Here is a 22,081-nt window from a genome sequence, read left to right as displayed (position 1 = left end):
AGGGCCTGGTGCTTCAGGGAGTGTCTCTGGTGTGTGCTGCATGTACTCTGTTGCTGTGTTCTAGCACTCTGTCCTTCAGGCCAGTCGTTTGGAGAGGCTCTCCTTGTCTGCAGTGGGCAGTGTTTCGTCCTTGGGCAGAGTGTGGTGAATTTTAACTAGGTGTGCTTTGGTCAGCTTGATAAATGAGTCCTGTTGGTACTTCCACTAGAACTGAAGCCTTGCAGAACTCTCTGGTTGGGAGACGTGGTGTGGACAGGTGTTTCTGCTGGTCTTCTGGGGAAGGAGCCCTCATCCCTGGGACTGTGGCTAACTTGACTCTGAGGGGTAGGACCAGCATAGCTCAGGATTGTGGTTCTTTGTTTAAGCAGGTTAGGCAGCCTGTTTTGCAGCTTTGTCACCCAAGGTGGTTCTGTTTATGCTTTTTCCGGTAGGCCTGTATTGCTATTACATTCCCTCCTATACCTGCTTTTGCTGCATCCCAAAGATTTTGGATCATTGTTTTCATTTTCATTTGTCTCCATGTAATTTTTGAATCTTCTTGAATGTCTTGGTTGTTCCATTCATTATTTAGTTGCATATTATTTAACCTCCATGTTTTCATGCTCTTTCCAGATTTTTTCTTGTGGTTGATTTCTAGTTTCATAGTGTTGTAGTCAGAAATGATGTATGGTATGACTTCGACCTTTTTGAATTTGTTGAGACTTGTTTTGTGGCCTAATATGTGATCTATTCTGGAGAATATTCCATGTGTATTTGAAAAGAATGTGTAATCTGCTGTTTTAGTTTGGAATGTTTTGAATATATTTGTTATATCCATCTGAATCAGTGTGTCTTTCAAAGCCAGTTTCCTGGTTGGTTTTGTTTGGATGATTTGTCAATCAATGTCAGTGGGGTGTTAAAGTCCCCTGCTATTGTTGTATTACTTTTAATTTGTTTTTAACTGTTTTATGTATTTGGGTGCTCCCATTTTGGTGCATAAATATTTAAAACTGTTACATCTTCTTGGTGGATTGTCCCCTTTATTATTATATAGTGTCTTTGTTGTTATATTCTTTTTTAAAGTCTTTTTTGTTTAATATATATCTTGCTATCCCAGCTTTCTTTTGACATCCATTTGCATGGTAAGTGTTTCTCTATCCTCTCATTTTCAATCTGTTGGTGTCTTTAAATTTGAAATGAGTCTCTTGTAGGGAGTATTTAGATAGTTGTTGTTTTTTATTCCCCCTGTCATCCTATGCCTTTTAATTTGAGCATTTAGTTCATTTACATTCAAAGTAATTATTGGTAGCTATGCATTTATTACCATTTTGTTACTTGTCCATGCCTTCACTTTTAGTCTGTGTGTCCTTATGTTTAAAGTGAGTCTTTTGTAGACAGCATATAGATGGGTCTTGTTTTATATTTATTCAGCCACTCTGTGTCCTTTGATTTAAAAAATAAGTCCATTTATATTTAAATAATTATTGATAGGTATGGTACTTCTGCCATTTTGCTAATCATTTTCTAGCTGTTTTATAGTTTCTTTTTCTTTCTTCTGCACTCTTCCTTTGTGGTTTGATGACTTTCTTCAGTGTAACACTTAGATTCCTTTATTACTATCTTTTTTATCTACTATAGGTTTTTGCTTTTTGGTTACCATGGGGCTCACATATAACAGCCTCTGTCTCTCCCTTTTTCTCCCTCTCTCTCCCTCATTTTCCTTCTCTCCTCTTTCTCCCTCTCTTCCTTTTTCTTCCTCTCTCTCCCCCTCTTTTTCTCCCTCTCTCTATACATATATATTTTATGCATTTTTTTACTCCCTCTGCCACATTTTATGTTTTTGATGTAACATTTTACATCTTTTTATTTTGTGTATCCCTTAACTGATTATTGTATTTATCTTTATTTTTACTACTTGTGTCTTTTATTCTTCACACTACTGTTGTAAACAATTAACCCACCTTTATTATATACAATAGTCCCTCATTGTCCACAGTTTTTCTTTGTTTGGTTTCATTTACCAGTGGGAACCCATGGTCCAGAGGCAGATTATCCTACTTAAGACATATCCTCAGAAGATCAGTAGGCTAGTGCTATGGCATAATGCCTATGTTATTCCCTTTACTTCATCTCATCACTTAGGCATTTTATCATCTCAAATCATCACAAGAAGAAGGGTGAGCGCAGTATAGTAATTATTTTGAAAGAGACAGAGACTGCATTCATGTAACTTTTATTACAGGATAATGTTATAATTGTTCTTTTTCATTATAAGTTATTGTTGCTAATCTCTTACTATGCTAAAATTAAGTTAAACTTTATTATAGATATGTATGTACTGAGTAAACATAGTATGTATAAGGTTTGGTACTACCTTCAGTTTCGGGAGTGTGTTGGAACATATCTCTTGCCAATAATGGGGAGGACTCCTGTATTTACCTTGACTAGTGAGATTTATACTTCCACATGTTTTCTTGTCAATAATTAACACCCTTTTTTTCTACTTAAGAAGTCCCTTAACATTTCTTATAAGGCTAGTTTAGTGGTGATGAACTCTTTTGCTTTTTCTAATCTGGAATACTCTTTATTTTTCTTTCAATTCTGAATGCTAATCTTACCGGGTAGAGTACTCTTGTACAGTTCTTTTTTTTTTTTTTTTCCCTCCCTTTCAGCCCTTTGAATATATTGTGCCACTCTCTTCTGGCCTGCAAAGTTTCTGTTGAAAAATAATGTTGATAGTCCTATGGGGTTCCCTTGTGTGTAATAAGTTGTTTTTCTCTTGATAGTTTTAAGATTACCTCTTTATTTTTAACTTCTGAAATTTTACTTATGTGTCTTTGTGTGGATCTTTTTGGGTTTTTCTCATTTGGAACTCTGTGGGCTTCCTTTATCTAGATGTTGTTTCCTTCTCCAGGTTAGAGAAGTTTTCAGCTATTGTTTCTTCAAATAAGTTTTCTGCCATTTTCTCTCTCTCCTCTCTCTCTCTCCTAGGACCCCTATAATGTGAATGTTATTCTGCTTTATGTTGTCCATAGGACACAAAAGCTGTCTTCACTTTTTTAAATTATTTTTTCTTTTTCTGCTCTTTTTGGGTGAATTCAACTGCCCTGTCTTCTAAATGACTGAGTCTTTCTTATACTCCATCTAGTCTGCTGTTGAAACCCTCTAGTATATTTTTCAATTTAGTTATTTTATTCTTCAGCTCTATGATCTTTGTTTGGTACTTTTGTCTATTTTCTATCTCTTTGTTGAAGTTTTCATTGTGTTTCCATTTTTCTTTGTAGTTTGTTGAGCATCTTTATAACTATTACTTTGAACTCTTTATTGGGTAAATTACTTATCTATGTTAAATTGAGGATTTTTTTCCTGAGGTTTTATCTTGTTATTTCATTTGGAACATATTCCTCTATTTCCTCATTTTGCTTGACTTTCTGTGTTTATATATACATTAGGTGAAACATATACTTCTCCCAGTCTTGAAAGAGTGGTCTTGTGTAAGAGATGAATCTTATCTTTCAACCATACCTGAGCTCATGGTTGTCTCTTAAACCTTCATGATTGTCAGGGCGCCTGGGTGGCTCAGTCAGTAAGGTGTCCAACTCTTGAGTTTGGCTCAGGTCATGATCTTACAGTTGTGAGGTCAAGCCCCATGTCCAGCTCTGCACTCAGCATGGAGTCTGCTTGAGATTCTCTCCCTCTCTCTCTGCCTCTCACCTCTCTCTCTCTCTTTCTTTTCTGTCTCCTTCTCTCTCTCTTTGTCTTTATCTTTCTCAAAATAAATAAATAAAACCTTTAAAACAAAACCATTATTGTCAAAGCAGCCTGATTTATTCTTTATAGGTCCCAGTTTTGATGATGTGCCAAGACCTGTCAGTGTTCCAAATGGAAAGATCTCAGTCAGCACCTAGTTTCAGGCTGATTGAAAGCCAGGTCCTCTGGCAGGAGTTTTAAAGCATGCCAATATATACATCCCTTTGGACTGCAGTTGTAAACCCTACTAGCCTCCAGACCAGGCAATCTAGAGGGGGTCCCTTGGGCTATAGTTGCAAAAATTAGAGCTTCATATGAGCATACAATTTCCTTTCTGTGAGGTACCAATGAGCTGTAGCAAGGCTGATGGAGGGCACAAAGGTGTGTCCCCTTGCCTATGTTCCTCAGTCCACCTCTGTAGCCTCTAAATGTGTGGGCCTTTTACCATTTCTTGTGAAGAATCTGTTTAGCTAGTTTTCAGGTCTCTTTATTTTTTTTAAGATTTTATTTATTTATTTGATAGAGAGTGAGAGAGCACAAGGAAGGGGGAGTGGCAGACAGAGGGAGAGGGAGAAGCAGGCTCCCCACTGAGCAGGGAGCCCAACGTGGGGCTTGACCCCAGGGTCCTGGGATCATGACCTGAGCTGAAGGCAGACACTTAACGGACTGAGCCACCCAGGCACCCCCTATTGTTTTCTTATAAGTAGTATTTAGCTTTGTTCTTGGATACAGTTAACCTTTTTTTTTTTTTTTTTAAGATTTTATTTATTTATTTGACAGAGAGATAGAGAGAGAGAACAAGTAGGCAGAGAGGCAGGCAGATGGAGGAGAAGCAGGCTCCCCGCCGAGCAGGGAGCCCGATGCGGGGCTCGATCCCAGGACCCTGGGATCATGACCTGAGCCAAAGGCAGCCGCTTAACTAACTGAGCCACCCAGGCGCCCCTACAGTTAACCTTTTGAGTCTTGCTTTTAAGTTTTGTTATGTGGGACCAGAGCAGAATTTAGTCTAGAATTAATTTTTCCCAATACTGAAACATCACCCTTCTTAGTACTCTAAACCAGTATCCTGTGAATTATGAAGTTTTTCACTCTCACTTTTGAGAATAGGACCTATCCTGTTACTTTGTGAATTCTGTGAATTCTTGTTTTTAATCCCTTAGGCTTACCTGGGCTCAAGTAGTTTCCTCAGATCCATGATTGGTAATTTTTTATTGGATGGCAGACTTTCTGAAATTTATCTTGTTAGGTGATCATATTTTTATATTCTTACAAATATTGAGATTTGTTTTGGAATATAAAACTAGTTTGATTTTTTCAGGTTGTTAAACTGGACCAGAACAGCATTTAATCAGGGACTAATTTTGCACCACTCTGAAGCAAAACACTTTGGATTACTCTGTCCAATACCCTGTGAAATATGAGGTTTTCTGCTGTGGTTGGAGGTAACAGGAAGTATTCCTGGCCCTGTGTAAGTTCCATTGAACAGTCTTCTAATCCTTTCATTGATTGTTTTCTAGCTCAGGATAATTTCCTTACTCCTGTGTCCTAAGCATTTTTCTGGTAAATGCTTGAGGGAGACCTCTACATAACTCTATAGCACTCTCTCTGTCTCTCTCTATCTCTCTCTGAAGTTCTCCTTTCTATATGCTATCTTGTGAATTCTATCCTTCTTGTCTCCCCAGCCTCTCATTAACTCAGGGAGTCTTACAGGCTCTGCCTGACTTGACTCTCCTTACACAGCTGCTTGGAAACTCTTTCTAGATAGTAAGGTAGGACAGCTGTAGGGCTTACCTTGTTTGTTTCCCATTTTTCAGTATTCATTGTCCTTTGTTGACTGATGGCTAATGTTTTGAAAAGTGTCATTTCATAGATTTTGTACTGTGTTTTAGTTGTTTCAGGCAGGAAATATATCCTGTCCTTGTCTACTTCATTTTGTCTTAAAGTGGCACTCTGGGAATAGCATTTTAATTGGGTGATAGTGTTTCAACATCTCACTTCCAGAATTAAGATGTTGAGTGTGGGAGAGCTATTATTGATTCCCAGAGCTCTGGAACTTGCTGTGAAAAAGGAACTATATGCTAGCCAGTGCTTACGTGGCTAAGGTCTCTGGCTTGTATCTGTCTATGTCCAGTGTAGAACATGCCATGCATGAACATAGACTGTGATCTTGGTATATTATTTATTATAGAACAGAATTCAGTTTATGGTAGGGTCTGTCTAGGACCCACTTCCAAGGAGGGTTATAAAGGACCTTGTTAAAAGCTTGTGTCAAGACACAGAATGGCAGCAGTGAAACAGGGCCCCAGAATTCATGATTTCTTGTGTTACAGTGTAGAATTTTCAAGAATGTGTTTGAGAAATTTTTACTCGTAGTCATTTCTAATTTTCTTTTAAACTCTTCAGACCTTCATTCTCAATGTGGGACTATCTAAACCCATACTAGCACAGAGATGCAGTCAGTAAGTTTTGATTCCTAAGTCTGGAATATTAGGTAAGAGCAAGCATTTTAAATGCATTTGCCAAAGACAATAAATTAGTATATTCATTGAACAGGCTTTTAGCAAATGATTTGTTACTTCTATAGACAACTTATTAATAAGAAGTTGTTTTTGGTTATATTTCACTTGTATATACACACAAAAAACCTGTTATGTCATCCAAAATGAGGTCATGTTCTTCATGCCTTAGTAAAAGACTTTAAAAAGTATATTTTTGTATGTGTTAAAGAATATTATATGTCATATATATTTCAAAGGGAACAGTACCTCCCCAAATTTCTCTCCCCCAAACACCTCCCCCCCAACACACAAACACACAAAACTCTTAAGCCGTGTTTTACTTTGCTAATATTAAGAAAATATATTTGGATGAATGGTGATAATTATAAAGCTGCCAGTTTTTCCAGAATTAATTTATAGGTTTAAAAATTTTTTCAAGCAAAGTCCCAATAGGAATTTCTGTCTGTTTGAAAGTGACAGAATAATTTTACCAGCTTATCTAGAAAAGTAAACAAATGAAAAAAAAAAAAAAAACTAAGATATTTTGAAAATAACACACTTTTCTTGTCCTTCCTCTTGTTTAAAACTTTGTAAAACTGCTGCTATAAGCAGAACATCAGAATATCAACGCAAGATTAAACACATACTATAAAGCCCCCAAATACTCAGGTGTATATGATTTACCATATGTTATTATGATAAAGGAGAATCACAAGTTAATGGCAAAGAGACTGATTGTTCAATAAATAGTATATGATAAATCAGTTAGATATTTCAGAAGAATATCATTTTAAATTTTCATCTCTACCATACAAAGATAAATTTCACTTAAGAGTTAAATCTGGAAAAACAATTGTCCTAAAAGAAAATGGCAGCCAATTTTGCAGTTGACCACTTAGTGGAGGTTTCTCCTTAATCATTAAAATAATGAAGGAAAATCATACAGAAATGATAGATAAATTTGACTACATAAAATTAAGAATTCCTGAATGTCAAAAACAAGCACAGAATGGTGAAAATATTTACAAGTAATGTGATGGAGAACTGACATTTTTAATATATAAAGGGCTTATACCGATTGAAAAAAACAGTAAGTAAATAATGGAAAATAGGCAAAAACATTACCAATAATTTACTTACAAAATAGAAATGCCTAAAGGACATGGAAAAATGTTTAGCCTAGGAATCAAAATTTAAATTAAAATAATTGGTGGCATTTTTGTGTATCAAATTAAAAAATATTTTTGAAGAGTAATATTCAGTGCTATTGTGGATGTGGTAAGACAAATGCTTTCATAAATTGCTGATGGGAGTAGAAATTATTGTAAACTTTTTGGAAAATAATTTTATTCTATATGTCAAAATCTTGGACTATTTATTTTCACAGACCCAGTATTTCCTGTTTTATTTCTTAGGAATTCTTTTTGGGGAAATAAATAAAATATATATATATGCATATTACAGAGTTATTTAAATAATGAAAAACTGGAAATAATCCAAATGAACATTTAGGTAAATTATGGTAAATTAGTATGTTGATATTATGCAACTATTGAAAACTATAAATTTTAAAAATGTGGGAGACGGCTTATGTTATAATATTAAATGGGTAAAAAGGAAGCCACTAAATAGTATATATACTGTGATCTTAAATATGTTAAAACACACATGCACAAATGATTTGAAGAGCAGACAACAAAAGACTAGCAGTGCTTAACTCAAGGTGCTAGGGTTTAGATGATTTTCTTTCATGGGTTCATTGGTGATAGGATGATTAGTAAATAGGAAAGCATTAGTTGAAACCTAACATATGGTGGAAGTGGCTTCTGGGAAGAGGTAGTTCTTAGAGATAAGTATTCCTGAGTTCAAATTGTGGGCCTACTTATTAGCTATGTTATTCTAGCTATTCTGATTCTGAGTCTCTTTCTCCAGATGTAAGGTGGTGATAATATATACCTCATAGTGTTGTTTGAAAGGTTGTAATAACATGATGAATGTAAATTTACTGGCACATAATTGCTACTTAGTAAGTTTCTTATTTGTGTCTATCATGAGGCTTTTCAGAGACAGCTTCATGACAAAATAATATGCTTGCCATAAAACTGTAACCTGGACAAAGCTTCTTTAAAGTTAGAAAGATTTTTGTTTAGGATTTCCTTATGTGTTAGGTTTAAATTAAAATTTTGATTAGCCTTCCTGAGAAGTTAAATAAGTAACAAATATTTTTATTCTTAATAAAATATCAAATATGTTTATTCTTAATAAAAAAGTATCAAGTGAAAATTATGTTTTTATAACTTTACCATTATAATATTCAAAGGAACTCCCTGAAAGTTAGATAATGCACAATCTTTGTTTTTCTATAGATCATTTTAATAAAAAGTAGGTAGAGTTTCAAAATTTATCTTTAACTGCTCATTCTCAGCAGTTTTACTAGTAACCGGAGTCTGTATTATGTAATTCAATGGCCATAATTCTAAATGCACAAGTCACTAATAAGATTTAATGATGTTTCATTCAAATTTTGAACTTTCCTAATAATTCAGAGATTTCTGTAGTGAAAATAACCAATTTCTAGACAAATTATTTGTTTTGCCAATCAAAAGCCTTTGATAAATCTTAAAAATTACATCCAATGGAAAAAAAAATACATCTAATGGTTGAGTAGTGCCTAATTTTGTGTGTAAATTTAACACTCACTTATGAATGAATATAGACCTAAACCTATAATAATTATACCTCATGGTTACACACATAGCATTTCATAATTTACAAAGCTTTTTTCCACATAAGCTAATTTGACTCTTCAGTGTAGAAGATATGTAAATTCCATAATATGCTTTAGGAAGATTTACATTAAAACAGTTAATATTGAAGAGAAGGATTCTTTTTTTTTTTTTTTAAAGATTTTATTTATTTATTTGAGACAGAGAGAATGAGAGAGAGAGAGAGCACACGAGAGGGGGGAGGGTCAGAGGGAGAAGCAGACTCCCTGCTGAGCAAGGAGCCCGATGCGGGACTCGATCCCGGGACTCCAGGATCATGACCTGAGCCGAAGGCAGTTGCTTAACCAACTGAGCCACCCAGGTGCCCGAAGAGAAGGATTCTTAAAGAGTAGTTTAATCTATCTACTTTTATTTTTTATTTTTTTTACTTATCTAGATTTGTCTGTTTATTGGTTTTTAATGAAGTAAATTTAAAAAATTCAATGTTGGAAAAAGGATCAAATGGTAAATTATTGTATTCTAGGTTCTGTTTACAGAGGAAGATGTAAAATTCTACCTTGCAGAACTGGCCCTTGCTTTGGATCATCTGCACCAATTAGGAATTGTCTATAGAGACCTGAAGCCAGAAAAGTAAAGCTATATTCTTCTTATGAATCCCTGTTACCAGTTTTCTATAACTACTTTTTTCTCCATTAAGTCTTTTATTTATTTTATTTAAAAATTACATGAAATTATATATGAATTATATAATTATATGAAACTTACTTAAAAAAGTAATCTTTATAAGATACCCATTGATTTTATTTCCCCGTTGATTTGAAATCAATCATTTAAATATTTTCCAGTATATCAAATATTAAAGTTTATGATGATTTTTATGTAAATGTTTTGTATAAAATATTTTATTCCATCTTGTTGAGTGTGAATTTTGATTTACAGCATTCTGCTTGATGAAATAGGACATATCAAGTTAACAGGTATGCAAATTTTCTTATTTTATCCTAAACCCATTTTATATTTTTCTATATTTTAATATATATTTGTCTAAGCCTGTTTTCTTTTTTCCTTGACTTGTGTTTTATTCATCTCTTTAGTGAACTAAAATTTATTTAAAAGGTAGATAAGATAGCTCTCAATATGTTCTAATTGTAATACCAAAAAATTATACAATGGAGTTACTGTCCTAATTAACAAATGACATTTAGCTTTCTAGATAAAAACACATCATCTTAGTTTTAGTCTAGACTGAAAGATTTATCATAAGTAGTTATCATATTTGAAATATAATGAATTATAAACTTTTAAACCAAGTGTTTCAGAATCAGAGATTCATTTTTTTCTTTATTTGTGAAAATGTTTTATTTGTCTTTATTTTGAATATTTAGGGTTTACTATAACACAAGGTGCTAATCCTCACAGGATTCTTAAGCGTAAAATTTTGTTATTATACCAATTTTAAAAGCTTTTATTTTTAAATAATTATAGACTCACAATAAGTTGCAAAAATAGTACTGAGAGGTCCTGTCTAACCATCACCCAGCTTCCGCCAATGGTGACATCTTATAAAACTGCAGTGTGTTATCAAATCCCAGAAATTGATTTGTATAGTACAACTCATTGGACCATATACTTTATTTGGATTTCACTAGTTTTTGCATGCATTTATTTTTTTGTTTGTGTGTAATTCTGTGACTTTTTATCACATGTATAGATTTGAATACCACCACCACAATCAATATGCAAAACTGTTTTACAACTACAAAAGAACTCTCTTGTGCTGCCTATTTACAATCATGCCCTCCACATCCCTCCCCTAACTCCTGGCAACTAATCTATTCTACATCTCTAGTTTTGTTATATTGAGAATATGATATAAATAGAACCATACAGTACTCATCCTGGGCATTTGTCCTAGAGAAATAAAAACTTATGTCCACATAAAAACCTATACATGAATTTTCATAGCAGCTCTATTTATAATAGCCCAAGACTGGAAATGTCCCAAATGTCCTTCAAAGAATGAATGGATAAACAAACTGATACAACCATACAATGGAATACTACCCAGCAGTAAAAAGGAAAGAACTCTTGATATATGCAACAGCTTGGATGGACTCAAGGGCATTATGCTGAGTGAGCCAATCTCAAAAGGTTACTTATGTTATAAATAGATAGTAAAATCTTTATTTAATTATCAGAATGTTAAAATGAAGATGTGGTCTTTACAGAGAATTTTGGACCAGTACACTTTAAAGGTAAGTTGCTTTAAATTCCTAAGTATACCGCTTCAATGTAAAAATAAAGTATAAAACTGTTAACTTGAAGGCTCAGGCAGATGTGACAAAGTTCAAATAAAGTTTAGTAAATCTTTTTGATTCATAGCCTGATTCTCTTTTTCATATATAAAAGAAGCAACGTAGATTTAAAGGGATTGAAAAAGGAAAAGGAAAGAAAAATAATAGGAAGAGAGAACAGTAGCGTTTTAAGATTTTATGCATTATATAATTTTTATTTTATATCAATCAAGTTTTAGTTGCAAAGCTAATTAGAATTTAATTCTTTTCATTTTTAAAAATAAACTATACCTGTTTTGTCAGGAGTTGAGGAAGGGAGGTGGGAAAAAAATAGAATAAATTTGACCTATATTGCTTTTCTACATTAAGGTTATTTGGGTAAATAATGATGTCAAATTGTTTTATATTTAGTCTTGTAATGTAAATTCTGCTTTTATAGCTTTTGGACTTAAACTGGCTGAGGAGGAAGGATTAGTTAGAAAAAACGTAAACTTATAAGCAAAGGATAGAGGCTTATAACAGGAAGAAAAGGTGATATAAATATGTTTAACAATTCAATCTATTTTACTTAAAATGGTGTTAATATTTCTTTAAAAATTATAGAATAATAAATATTAGATAATTTACACTGTTTTATAATTATAGCCCAATTCAAAGTTGTGTAATGAGTAATAAACATATGGATTTAACCTAACACTATTCCAATAAGGTTGGTTAAAGTGTGACCGTTCACAGCAAATATTCTTATACTTTACTTTTATTTTTTTTTCATTATTTCCTTTAACTTATTTTCTTTTTATCCTTTCTTACTTTCTTTTTCTTTCTTTTCTTTTTCTTCCTTTTGTGTGTCTTTTCCTCCCTTCTCCTCTCCCTCTTTTCCTCTTGTCCTTCCTATCTTCTTCCTTCCATTTTGAATACTACAGTCAAAAGTACCAGATTGATAGCTGTTTGTCATTGATACCAGTGGGCTATAGTGATTTAGGAATGTCTCATCTAGGCAGGGTCTTTCCCAAGATTACTTCTTCTTAGGCTTAGGGAAGAATTAGGAGGTTTTCCTTAATCATAAGAGAGGGGCAATATCTTTCTTTTTATCTGTCCACTTTAAAAATCCTCTAGATAAAAAGAATAGACTTATAACAGGTTACTCTAGAATGACAGTGGACTATATAAATGTTCCTTGGTATGACTATGGTTTTAGCCTAATTGACCTCATACTGAGAGTATGATTGTATAGCAGAAGATCAACAGAATGAGAATGAATACCCCAAAATACCTGCATAAATGCCAATATATTATTTATATTGTTTTTGTGTCTTATTTTTTTTTTTTTCTGTAACACCCCACCTCATAGTCTATATAAAATCTAAATATGTAATATGACTTGCCTGGTTCAGAAAATAATGTTTACTCATAATATCCCATTAAAAACTATAAATTAAACACAATTTCAACTATCTGTGGTTGCTATATTATGTTTTTGGAGGGACATAATACAGGGTAATTTCTATAAAGAGAAGGGAGAAAAAATATACAGTGTCAGAAATTTATATCACGCAGTACTTGAGCTGGATATTTAAGAGAGAATGTATACATAAAAATAATTTTAATAATTTTTATGGCTATCTGCAAATTAGTCACTGGGATTACTTTTACTCATAGTAGTCATGAAATCATTGTTTTCTAGGCATGCTTTTAAAATTTGAAGTCTTAGAGTCATTTAAGGTTACAAAGATATACTTCCCCCCCCAAAAAAAGCCTTTATATAGCTGATTTCTGTATTTTGTTTTCAAATTAGTGGCTTGGAAAAATCACTGATTAACTTATATCTTATTTAATCTTGTAGCTAATTCTTATTGTAAAATATTTTGTCAGTTGATTGCTGAGCAAATTCTAGTGTTAAATGTCAGTTTTGTCAGAGAAAGTACAGCAGAGGACCTCTATGGAGTGGTATAAATCTCTGAAAGGTAATGGAGGATAAGAAAATTCTCTTCCCTTTCTCCTCCTCTCTGGAATGGCCAAAGAAGCCAGTGTTCTTCTCTACAAGGTATGTTCTTTTATTTGGCTGAACTGACCTCGAAGACTAGCTTTTATTACATTTAATCTTTGAAATGGAATGTGCAGGAGTTTAAAAGTCTCAAAATGTAGAGAAATAAAGTAGTAGTCCATTGAAAAGATATTTTAAAATTATGGTAAAAATCATAATGCATTTGAGTTATTATACAAGGGTAAGTGATTTTTAAATGAAAATATTGAGCATGGTTAGAAAATTAATTTTGAGGGGCGCCTTGGTGGCTCATTGTTAAGCATCTGCCTTCGGCTCAGGTCATGATCCCAGGGTCCTGGGATCGAGCCCCGCATCGGGCTCCTTGCTCTGCAGGAAGCCTGCTTCTCCCTCTCCCACTCCCCCTGCTTGCATTCTCTCTCTCGCTGTGTCTCTCGCTGTCAAATAAATAAATAAATAAATCTTTTAAAAAAGAAAAAGAAAATTAATTTTGAGACACCCTAAAATTAATTATTAATATTGGTATTTTATTTTAAGAGAGCAATATAGGACTTAGAGCTTTATTTTCATTTATAGAATTAAGGTATAATTTACATTAGAGTAAAACTCATTCTTCGGATCTTTGTGGTGATGGAATTATTCTTTATCTTGACAATATCCTTGTCAATATTGTGGTTGTGATACTGTAATATAGTTTTGTAAGATGTTACCATGGGGGAAACTGGGTAAAGGGCAAATAGGATCTCTTGTAGTATTTCACATAACTGCATGTGAATTTGCAGTTGTCTCAAAATATAAGGTTTAATTTTTAAAAATCACTTTTTCATCTATAGTTCTACAAACTTTGACAAATACGTTTAGTTTTATTCCCACCACCAACATAAAGATATAAAACAATTCTATCACCCTCCACAATTTCCCCGTAAGTTAATCCTCCTTTTTACCCTAGACAAGTATCAATCTAATTTCTGTCCCTAAGGTTTTGTCTTTTCCATGATTTAATGTAAAACAGAGACTACAGCAAATAGCCTTTTGAGTCTGGCTTTATTTACTTAATACAGTGTATTTGAGATTAATCTATATTGTGTGTATCAATTTATTTTTTTATTGCTGAATAGTGTTCCATTTTATGATGATGCCATGGTTTGTCTAATCCCCAATTAAGGGATATTTGGCTTGTTTCCAGTTTTTGGCAGTGATGAATAAAGCCACTGTAAATATTCATGTGCAGGTTTTATGTGAACATAAATTTTTATTTCACTTGAGTAAATACTGAAGGAGAGGGTTTGCTTGGTCTTATGGTAAGTGTATTTTTAACTCAGTGAGAAACCTCCAAACTGTTATCCAAGTGGTTGCACCATTTTGCATACCCATCAGCAACATATGAGAGCTCTAGTTGCTCTGCATCCTTGTCATTACTTGGTATTGTCAGTATTTTTATTTTAGCTCTACTAATAGGCATGTAGTAGTATTCATTAGGATTTTAATTTGAATTCCCCTAATAACTGGCAGTGAGCATCTTTTTGTGTATTTATTTCTTTGGAGAAGTATCTGTTCACATCTTTTAGCCATTTAAAAAATGTGGATTGTTTGTTTTATTATTGAATTTCAAGGGGTTATTTTGAGTTTTTAAAATATAGTCTGAATACAAGAGCTTTATCAGATATGCAGTCTGCAAATATTTTCTCCAGTCTGTAGCTTCTTTTTTTTCTTCTCTGAACAGTATCTTTTGAAGAGTTTTGATTTTGACAAAGTCCAGTTATCAACTTTTTTCTTTTATGAATTTTACTTTTGATGTTGTATCTTAGAAATCCTTGCCTAATTCAAGATCAAAAAGATTTTCTCCTTTTATTCTTTTGACAATTTTACAGTTCTAGGTTTTACATTTAGTTCTAAGGTTCATTTTTAGTTAATGTTTCTTTATGTTATGAGGATGTTTTTGTATATTAATATCCCATTGTTCTGGCACCATTTGTTGAAAAGAACTTAACTTTCTTCGTGGAATTGCTTTTACACCTTTATCAGAAATCAATTAACAATATATAGCCAGTTCTAATGCAGCACATATGATCTTAAAAAAAAATCATTCCACTATGAATAATTACATAATAAAAAGCACAGGGTTTAATGGGGAAAATGGGGTTAGGGGCTTAACACTCAAATACATAACCAGACACACAAAAGAAAGATAGGAAGTTGATAAAAATGACAGCATTGTTTTACACATTCTAAATGTTTAAGAATGTATAAATACTACAATAAGTAGGAACCTTAGTTTGAAAAAAATACTGAAATTTGCTTGTAGAATTGTTGTCAGAAAGGTTACAGTTTGTTAGTTATTGTGAAGTAGTAGAAAATAGATTATCTGGAATTGGGAGTAACACTACAGGTGGACAGGAGTGGCTCATAATACGCATGGTGAGCTGAAATAGCTGGCAGATGTTTGGGGTATGTGCATGTATCTATTTCTACCTGGCTTGCTTCAGCTAGGTACAGTTTTATAGTGTCTCATCTAGTGTTTTCTTATAGACAAAATTACACATAAACCACACATAAGCCAACCCCATTTGAAATTTGTGTTGTGATCAAATTGTTTCCTAATGTATCAATCACAGTGGAACGAATTTGCATTTTCAAAACAAGCATTATAGTAGAACTATATGTGTTAGTCTATTCTTGGACACTGTCCTTTTGCATTGATATATATCAATATGGATATCAATATATATTGTCCTATATATGACATATATATGTCTAGCCTTTCTCCAATGCCACACTTTCTTGATTACTGTAGCTTTATGTTAAGTATTAAAGTGAGGTAATGTAAGTCCTTCAAAGTTTTTATTTCTTCAAAATTATTTAGGCTATTGTATTTTCTATAGTCTTTTTATATAAATTTTAACTTTAGCTTTTTGATTTTTACAAAAGAAATCTTGCTGGGTTTTATTATTGAAGTTTCACTGACTCTGTAGATCAGTTTTTAGGAGAATTGATATCTTTAACAACACTGAATCTTCCAAACCATGCATACAATGTGTCTCTCCATTTATTTAGATCTACTTTGATTTCTTTCATCAGTGTTTCTAGTTCTCAGCATACAGGTCTTTCATACACTTTGTATATTTTTACCTGTGGATTTCATTTGGGGTTTTTTTGGTGGTATTATAAATGGTACTTTTTAAATTTCAGCTTCCAATTTTTCATTGCTAGTACATAGGAATAAGATTGATTTTTATATATTAGTACCTTCAGCTCTTGAAAGCCTTAAACAAAAATGGAAGTTCACCAAAACCAAAGCACACTTTGCTTTTTTAGTGTTTTAAAAAGTGTAAGTTACTCCCTCCTTTTTGTCTTAGTCTGTTTTAAAACTTAGATCTCTATGACAGCTTTGATTTAATTGTTGACCTCTCAAAGTTGCTGAATGATATTCTAGTATAGACATGAAAACGTGTATTTTGATGATGAAATTTACTGAGCAATCTTTAAATGCTCTTAAAGAGTATCATTATGAAATACAGGTTGAAGTCCATTGTCTCGTAGGAGAGGTTTCTTAAGAGTAATTATAGGCCATCCATGAATTGTTTTAAGGTCTAACACAATTTTATTTCTTTTGGTATTTTCTATTTTCTGAATATCTTCAGATATATTTTTGTAACATATTGTTATTATAGATTTTGGACTCAGCAAGGAATCAGTAGATCAAGAAAAGAAGGCTTACTCATTTTGTGGCACAGTGGAGTATATGGCTCCTGAAGTAGTAAATAGGAGAGGCCATTCCCAGAGTGCTGATTGGTGGTCATATGGTGTACTTATGGTAAGTAGTGTTAATTTTTTAATTATACCAATATAAAATTAATATTATTTAGAATTTTAATTTAAATTTTGGAATGTATCAGGTGAGAACAGAGTTTTGATAATTCATGATTACTAAAAAACTTGTGACTGGCTAGCTGTTACACAGTAAGAATTAAGGTTTTGGTATTCTGATTTCTTTTAAAGTTCCTAGATGAAAAGGTAAATGGCAGCATTCTTTTATAAGCTATTCAAATTTAAAACTTAGAAAAAGACTTTCCAGATTTTAGATTTCAGAATACTATGTTTAACTGTCATATGTTTTATTAATTAGGTATCCCAGACTTTAGCACTTCACCATAAACTGTCTTATTGTCAAATTGTTTCATGCATGTCCCTAGAAAGACTGTAAACTTCTTGAGAAGAGCAATCATGTTTCATACTACTTTTCATCTCCCATAGTACCTAGCATAGTGGGCATACAAACTGACTAATCTGGTATAAATTAAGAATAGAATTTGCAGTATTAAGTAGAGTGATAAATGAATAGCTATTGAATCAATTTGCTTGTATAATCCATCTTGCTGATAATCCATTTTGCCTATTTACTACTGAATGACATACTATATGACACATTAATGTATTAGTGCCTATTATAAACCTGGCATTTGGGGAGGGTAATGGGGTAGGAGTAAACTTGAAGTACGATATTTGACATTTTTCATCACCTAAGAAGGCATACAATCTGGTTGGGGAAACAATTGGAACAGCTAAATAAACGGCCTGACAGTATACCTTAGAAATTCAGGCAAGAAATCATATAAGTTGATTTAGGAAAAGTGGAGAAGGTAGAACTTAAATCCTGAAGCATGGATAAAATTTAAATAGTTCCAAGTCTCAGGAAGGATAGTATTGTGATCATATTAGCAAAGAACTGGAGAACCAATTAGAATAGTAGTGGAGAATGAGGGTGAAGGTGGAGGAAATGAGGCTATAAGCATATAAATGTATGCATGTAATTCTCTGAGTAGTAGGAAACTTTTGTAGATTCTTTAACAAAATGGTACTTAGAGAAAAAAATGTATATTAGGAAGGAAGGAAGAAGTGGCTGATCTTAATACCTGATTTAACGTCACATATGAAGGAGAAGGAAAGGGTCAAAGATAAAGATAACTTAAAAATTTATGAACTTTAGGGAATTGAAAGAATGAAAGTTCAGTAGAAAAGAGATAGTTGGGAAGGGGAGCTGGTTTTCGAATGGAGAAATAATTTATTTATAACATGTTGCATAGGTTACTGTGGGTTTGTGGTTAACCCCTTGGTGGTAATAAATTAGGAAAGGAAGTGGAGAGATCAGGATCATCTGGAGACTTTGAAAAAACAATGCTCAGTCAGCCAATATACAGTTTAATTTAGGGGGGAGGTGTGATTCCAATATAATATCCCCCTTCTTTTTGTCATTCCCATTACCATCTCTACTCCTCCAGTGTAGTATTACTCTAGTGGAGAACCATAACTTTAGGTTTGGAGTCAGGGGACTGGAACTTGAGAACAATGATCCCTATATACTATACTTTCTTTTCTCTTATTTCCCTTTCTGTGGCTCCTACCCCTACTTATTCAGTTTCCAGTTGAGAAACATTACTATAGATTTGGGAGGGAGAACTGGGACTTGAGAGAGATTGAGGCTTGAACAGATTTGAAAGTCATCAGTGTATAGGAAAGAATGGAATGGATAAGCTAAGGTTGTGAATTCAAATAAATGAGCAGAGGACTGAAGTGAAAGCCATTATTGAATCCAAGTTCAAGATTTAAATATTAGAGATATATGTTAACTTACTGAACATAATAATAAAAAAATAATGAAAAAAGACTTAAATATTAGAGATACAAAGTTTTCTCTTTAGTGAACTATAATGATCTTAATTTTTAGATCTAGTCTTTTTTATACCATTATTTAATGTTCTAATTATCTACATTACAGTTAAATCTCTTAGGGAAAATGTTTTTTATGCCATGTACAACTGTCTCAAAAAATCTTTTTTAAGATATTGTTGTATGTGTGTAGCTTCTTGTTCTGTTTTGATTGCTTTTTGGGGGGGGCAGTGAGGAGAATAAGAATAGTTAAATCTTTTTTTCTTTTTATTTCACAAATGACTAGTAATGTTGAACATCTTTTCATGAGCTTATCAGCCTTTTGTAGAAATTCTTTTTTTAAGTTTTATTTAAATTCCAGTTAGTTGTACAAAGCATGTATGAATTTGAAATGGTTCAGTGCTTATTTTTATTTTCCATTCATTGTTCAATGTTTGCTTTAAAAGCGTATTTTTGTTTTAAAAGAAAATGCTGTGTGTCTATTTTCAAATTGCTTTGGTTTGGGAAAGTAACCAGATTAGACAATACTGAAAAAAAATTGGTTGTTTCATTTCCTACGGTCACCTATCAGTTGGGCTATATGTAGTGGGGTACCAGAAGTATAGTTCCTTAATTGACTTAGTTTTCTGGTCCTATTTTGACCTATCATGTAGATTCTATGTGATTTGATGGTCATGTATTACTTGTCTCAATATTTTTCCTAAAGAATTTTATTGTATATTCTAAGTTCTGCTAAATTAATGTATTACTTTTTGTTTTAGTTTGAAATGCTTACTGGTACTCTGCCATTTCAAGGTAAAGACAGAAATGAAACCATGAATATGATATTAAAGTAAGTGTGAACATTATTTTTTTTCTTTTGGGAAAAATTCCTTGCTTTCAGTTTTGAGAATCTTGTTTTCAACTGACACAAAAGAACATTTTTTTTCACACTGTCTTGTTTTCTTCTCCTACCATAAAAGGGACATTATTTGACATTGTTAAAGCATTCTTTTAAATTCTTTTTAAGATTTGTCAATTTAAAGTATGGCTAGATTTAAGTGAAATTTTCTAAAATCTTATTTTTCAGAGCAAAACTTGGGATGCCTCAGTTTCTTAGTGCTGAGGCACAAAGTCTCCTAAGGATGTTATTCAAAAGGAATCCAGCAAATAGATTGGGTATTCTTTGTTGTCTTAGCTTTTATAACAATACACTGCATGCTTTGGGAGGATAATTGTAACTTTGTTTTCTGGCTTAGTTCATTTACTGTTGCTATATATTTATACCTAGAAGTTTGCATTTTGTATGTACATAGATCCAGTAAACTCTGTTGTGTCCATAATTTAAGAATGGAGTGGTCTAGTTATTCAGAACTTCTGTTTAATACATACCATTATGTATATCGTGTGGAGTACCTCTTCTAAAATAATTCACAGAATTATCCCTTATATAGGTAATCCTTTTAGATATTTGAAGGTAATTATTCTGTCCCTTCCAGAAATCTTCAAGGTAAATATATCCATAGTCTCTCATTATTTGTCCACGTACTGGTAACCTTTCCCTGGATCCAGATGTGATCCTATCATTTTATTTGTGGACTTGTGTTAAAATTTCAATGTCACTTTATTCTGTTGCACTTTTTAATTTGGCATTGAGATACATGGTCATAAGTTTTATAGTGAAGGAAAGAAAATATGCTTCAATTTTAATTATATGTTAAACACTATTTTGATTTAACTTGGAAGGCATTTCAGTATTTCATGATACTTTATGTGCTTCAATGTGAACATCAGATATATTTTATCATATTAATTCAAAAAACACAGTAAAATATCAGATAAATCATAAAATTTTCACTGCAAGGAATCTATGAAATGTATATACTCTTGTACAGATAATAGCAGAGAAGCCAGGTAGAAAGCTTAAAAAAATTATACCAGTAAAAAATTATTTCTTTTTTTATAGGTTCAGAAGGAGTTGAAGAAATCAAAAGACATCTTTTTTTTGCAAATGTTGACTGGAATGTAAGTTCAGTAGAAACTTTGTTACTGAGTGACTTTAATATGAACTAACACTGAAGAATAAAATTGTTATATTTGGACTTTGTTGATAAAACTTAATTAGTTTTTTTTTTTTGGTATGAGATTTTTATTTAGAGATATAGATGTCATGACAATTACCTTGAACCAGTAGATGTGTGGATGATATTTAGTAAATTTTTGTTACTCATACGTTTTACCTATTAAGTGTAGTTACTATTCTCCCCTATTCTCAGTTGGGGAATGTGCAGGAGGGAGAGAAATGGATAAGGGGGTGAATGATAAGGCAAATAAGATCTGTGGATCTATGTACATTTTTCTCCCTCCTTCACATTCCCCAACTGAGAATAGGAGAGAATAACCACACTTAACAGGTAGAAAGCTTCAGTACAGCAAAGGAAACAATCAGCAAAACTAAAAGGCAACCTAAGGAATGGGAGAAGATATTTGCAGATGACATATCTGATAAAGGGTTAGTATCCAAAATATATAAAGAACTTATAAAATTCAACACCCCAAAAATGAATAATCCAATTAAAAACTGGGCAGAAGACATGAATAGACATTTTTCCAAAGATATACAGATGACCAGCAGATACATGAAAAGATGCTCAACATCACTCATCATCAGGGAAATACAAATCAAAACTACAATAAGATATCACTTTACATCAGGTAGAATGGCTAAAATTAACAACACAGGAAACAACAGGTGTTGGCAAGGATGCAGAGAAAAAGGAATCCTCTTACACGGTTGGTAGGAATGCAAACTGGTGTAGCTACCCTGAAAACAGGATGGAGGTTCATCAAAAAGTTAAAAATAGAACTACCGAATGACCCAGCAATTGCCCTATTAGGTAAATACCTAATACAAAATACTAATACAAAAAATACCTAATACAAAAATACTAATTCAAAGGTATACATGCACCCCAATGTTTATAAGCAGGATTATCAACAATAGCCATTATAGAAACAGCCCAAATGTCCATCGACTGATGAATGGTGTGTGTGTGTGTGTGTGTGTAATAGAATATTACTCAGCCATCAAAAAGAATGAAATCCTGGCATTTGCAATGACATCGATGGAACTAGAATGTATTATGCTAAGTGAAAAAAGTCAGAGAAAGACAATTATCATATGAT

General features: G+C 32.8%; 1 protein-coding gene across 1 annotated transcript in view; it reads left to right on the top strand.

Moving 5' to 3' along the window:
• RPS6KA6 (ribosomal protein S6 kinase A6) overlaps positions 1-22,081 on the top strand; it is a 194,883-nt gene that overhangs the window by 108,805 nt on the left and 63,997 nt on the right. Inside the window, exons 7-12 of the mRNA XM_064574293.1 lie at positions 9,477-9,583; positions 9,893-9,930; positions 16,921-17,063; positions 19,678-19,748; positions 19,986-20,074; positions 20,862-20,920. Of these exons, the coding sequence (XP_064430363.1) occupies positions 9,477-9,583; positions 9,893-9,930; positions 16,921-17,063; positions 19,678-19,748; positions 19,986-20,074; positions 20,862-20,920 (507 nt within the window). The remainder of the gene's footprint in view (positions 1-9,476; positions 9,584-9,892; positions 9,931-16,920; positions 17,064-19,677; positions 19,749-19,985; positions 20,075-20,861; positions 20,921-22,081) is intronic.

The sequence above is a fragment of the Mirounga angustirostris genome, unplaced genomic scaffold (assembly GCF_029215605.1).
Source record: "Mirounga angustirostris isolate CCGP_5_RB_7025 unplaced genomic scaffold, mMirAng1.0.hap1 SCAF_11, whole genome shotgun sequence".
Classification (NCBI taxonomy): domain Eukaryota; kingdom Metazoa; phylum Chordata; class Mammalia; order Carnivora; family Phocidae; genus Mirounga; species Mirounga angustirostris.
The sequence above is the reverse complement of the archived record's forward strand: the minus strand, read 5'-3'. Positions and strand labels throughout refer to the sequence as shown.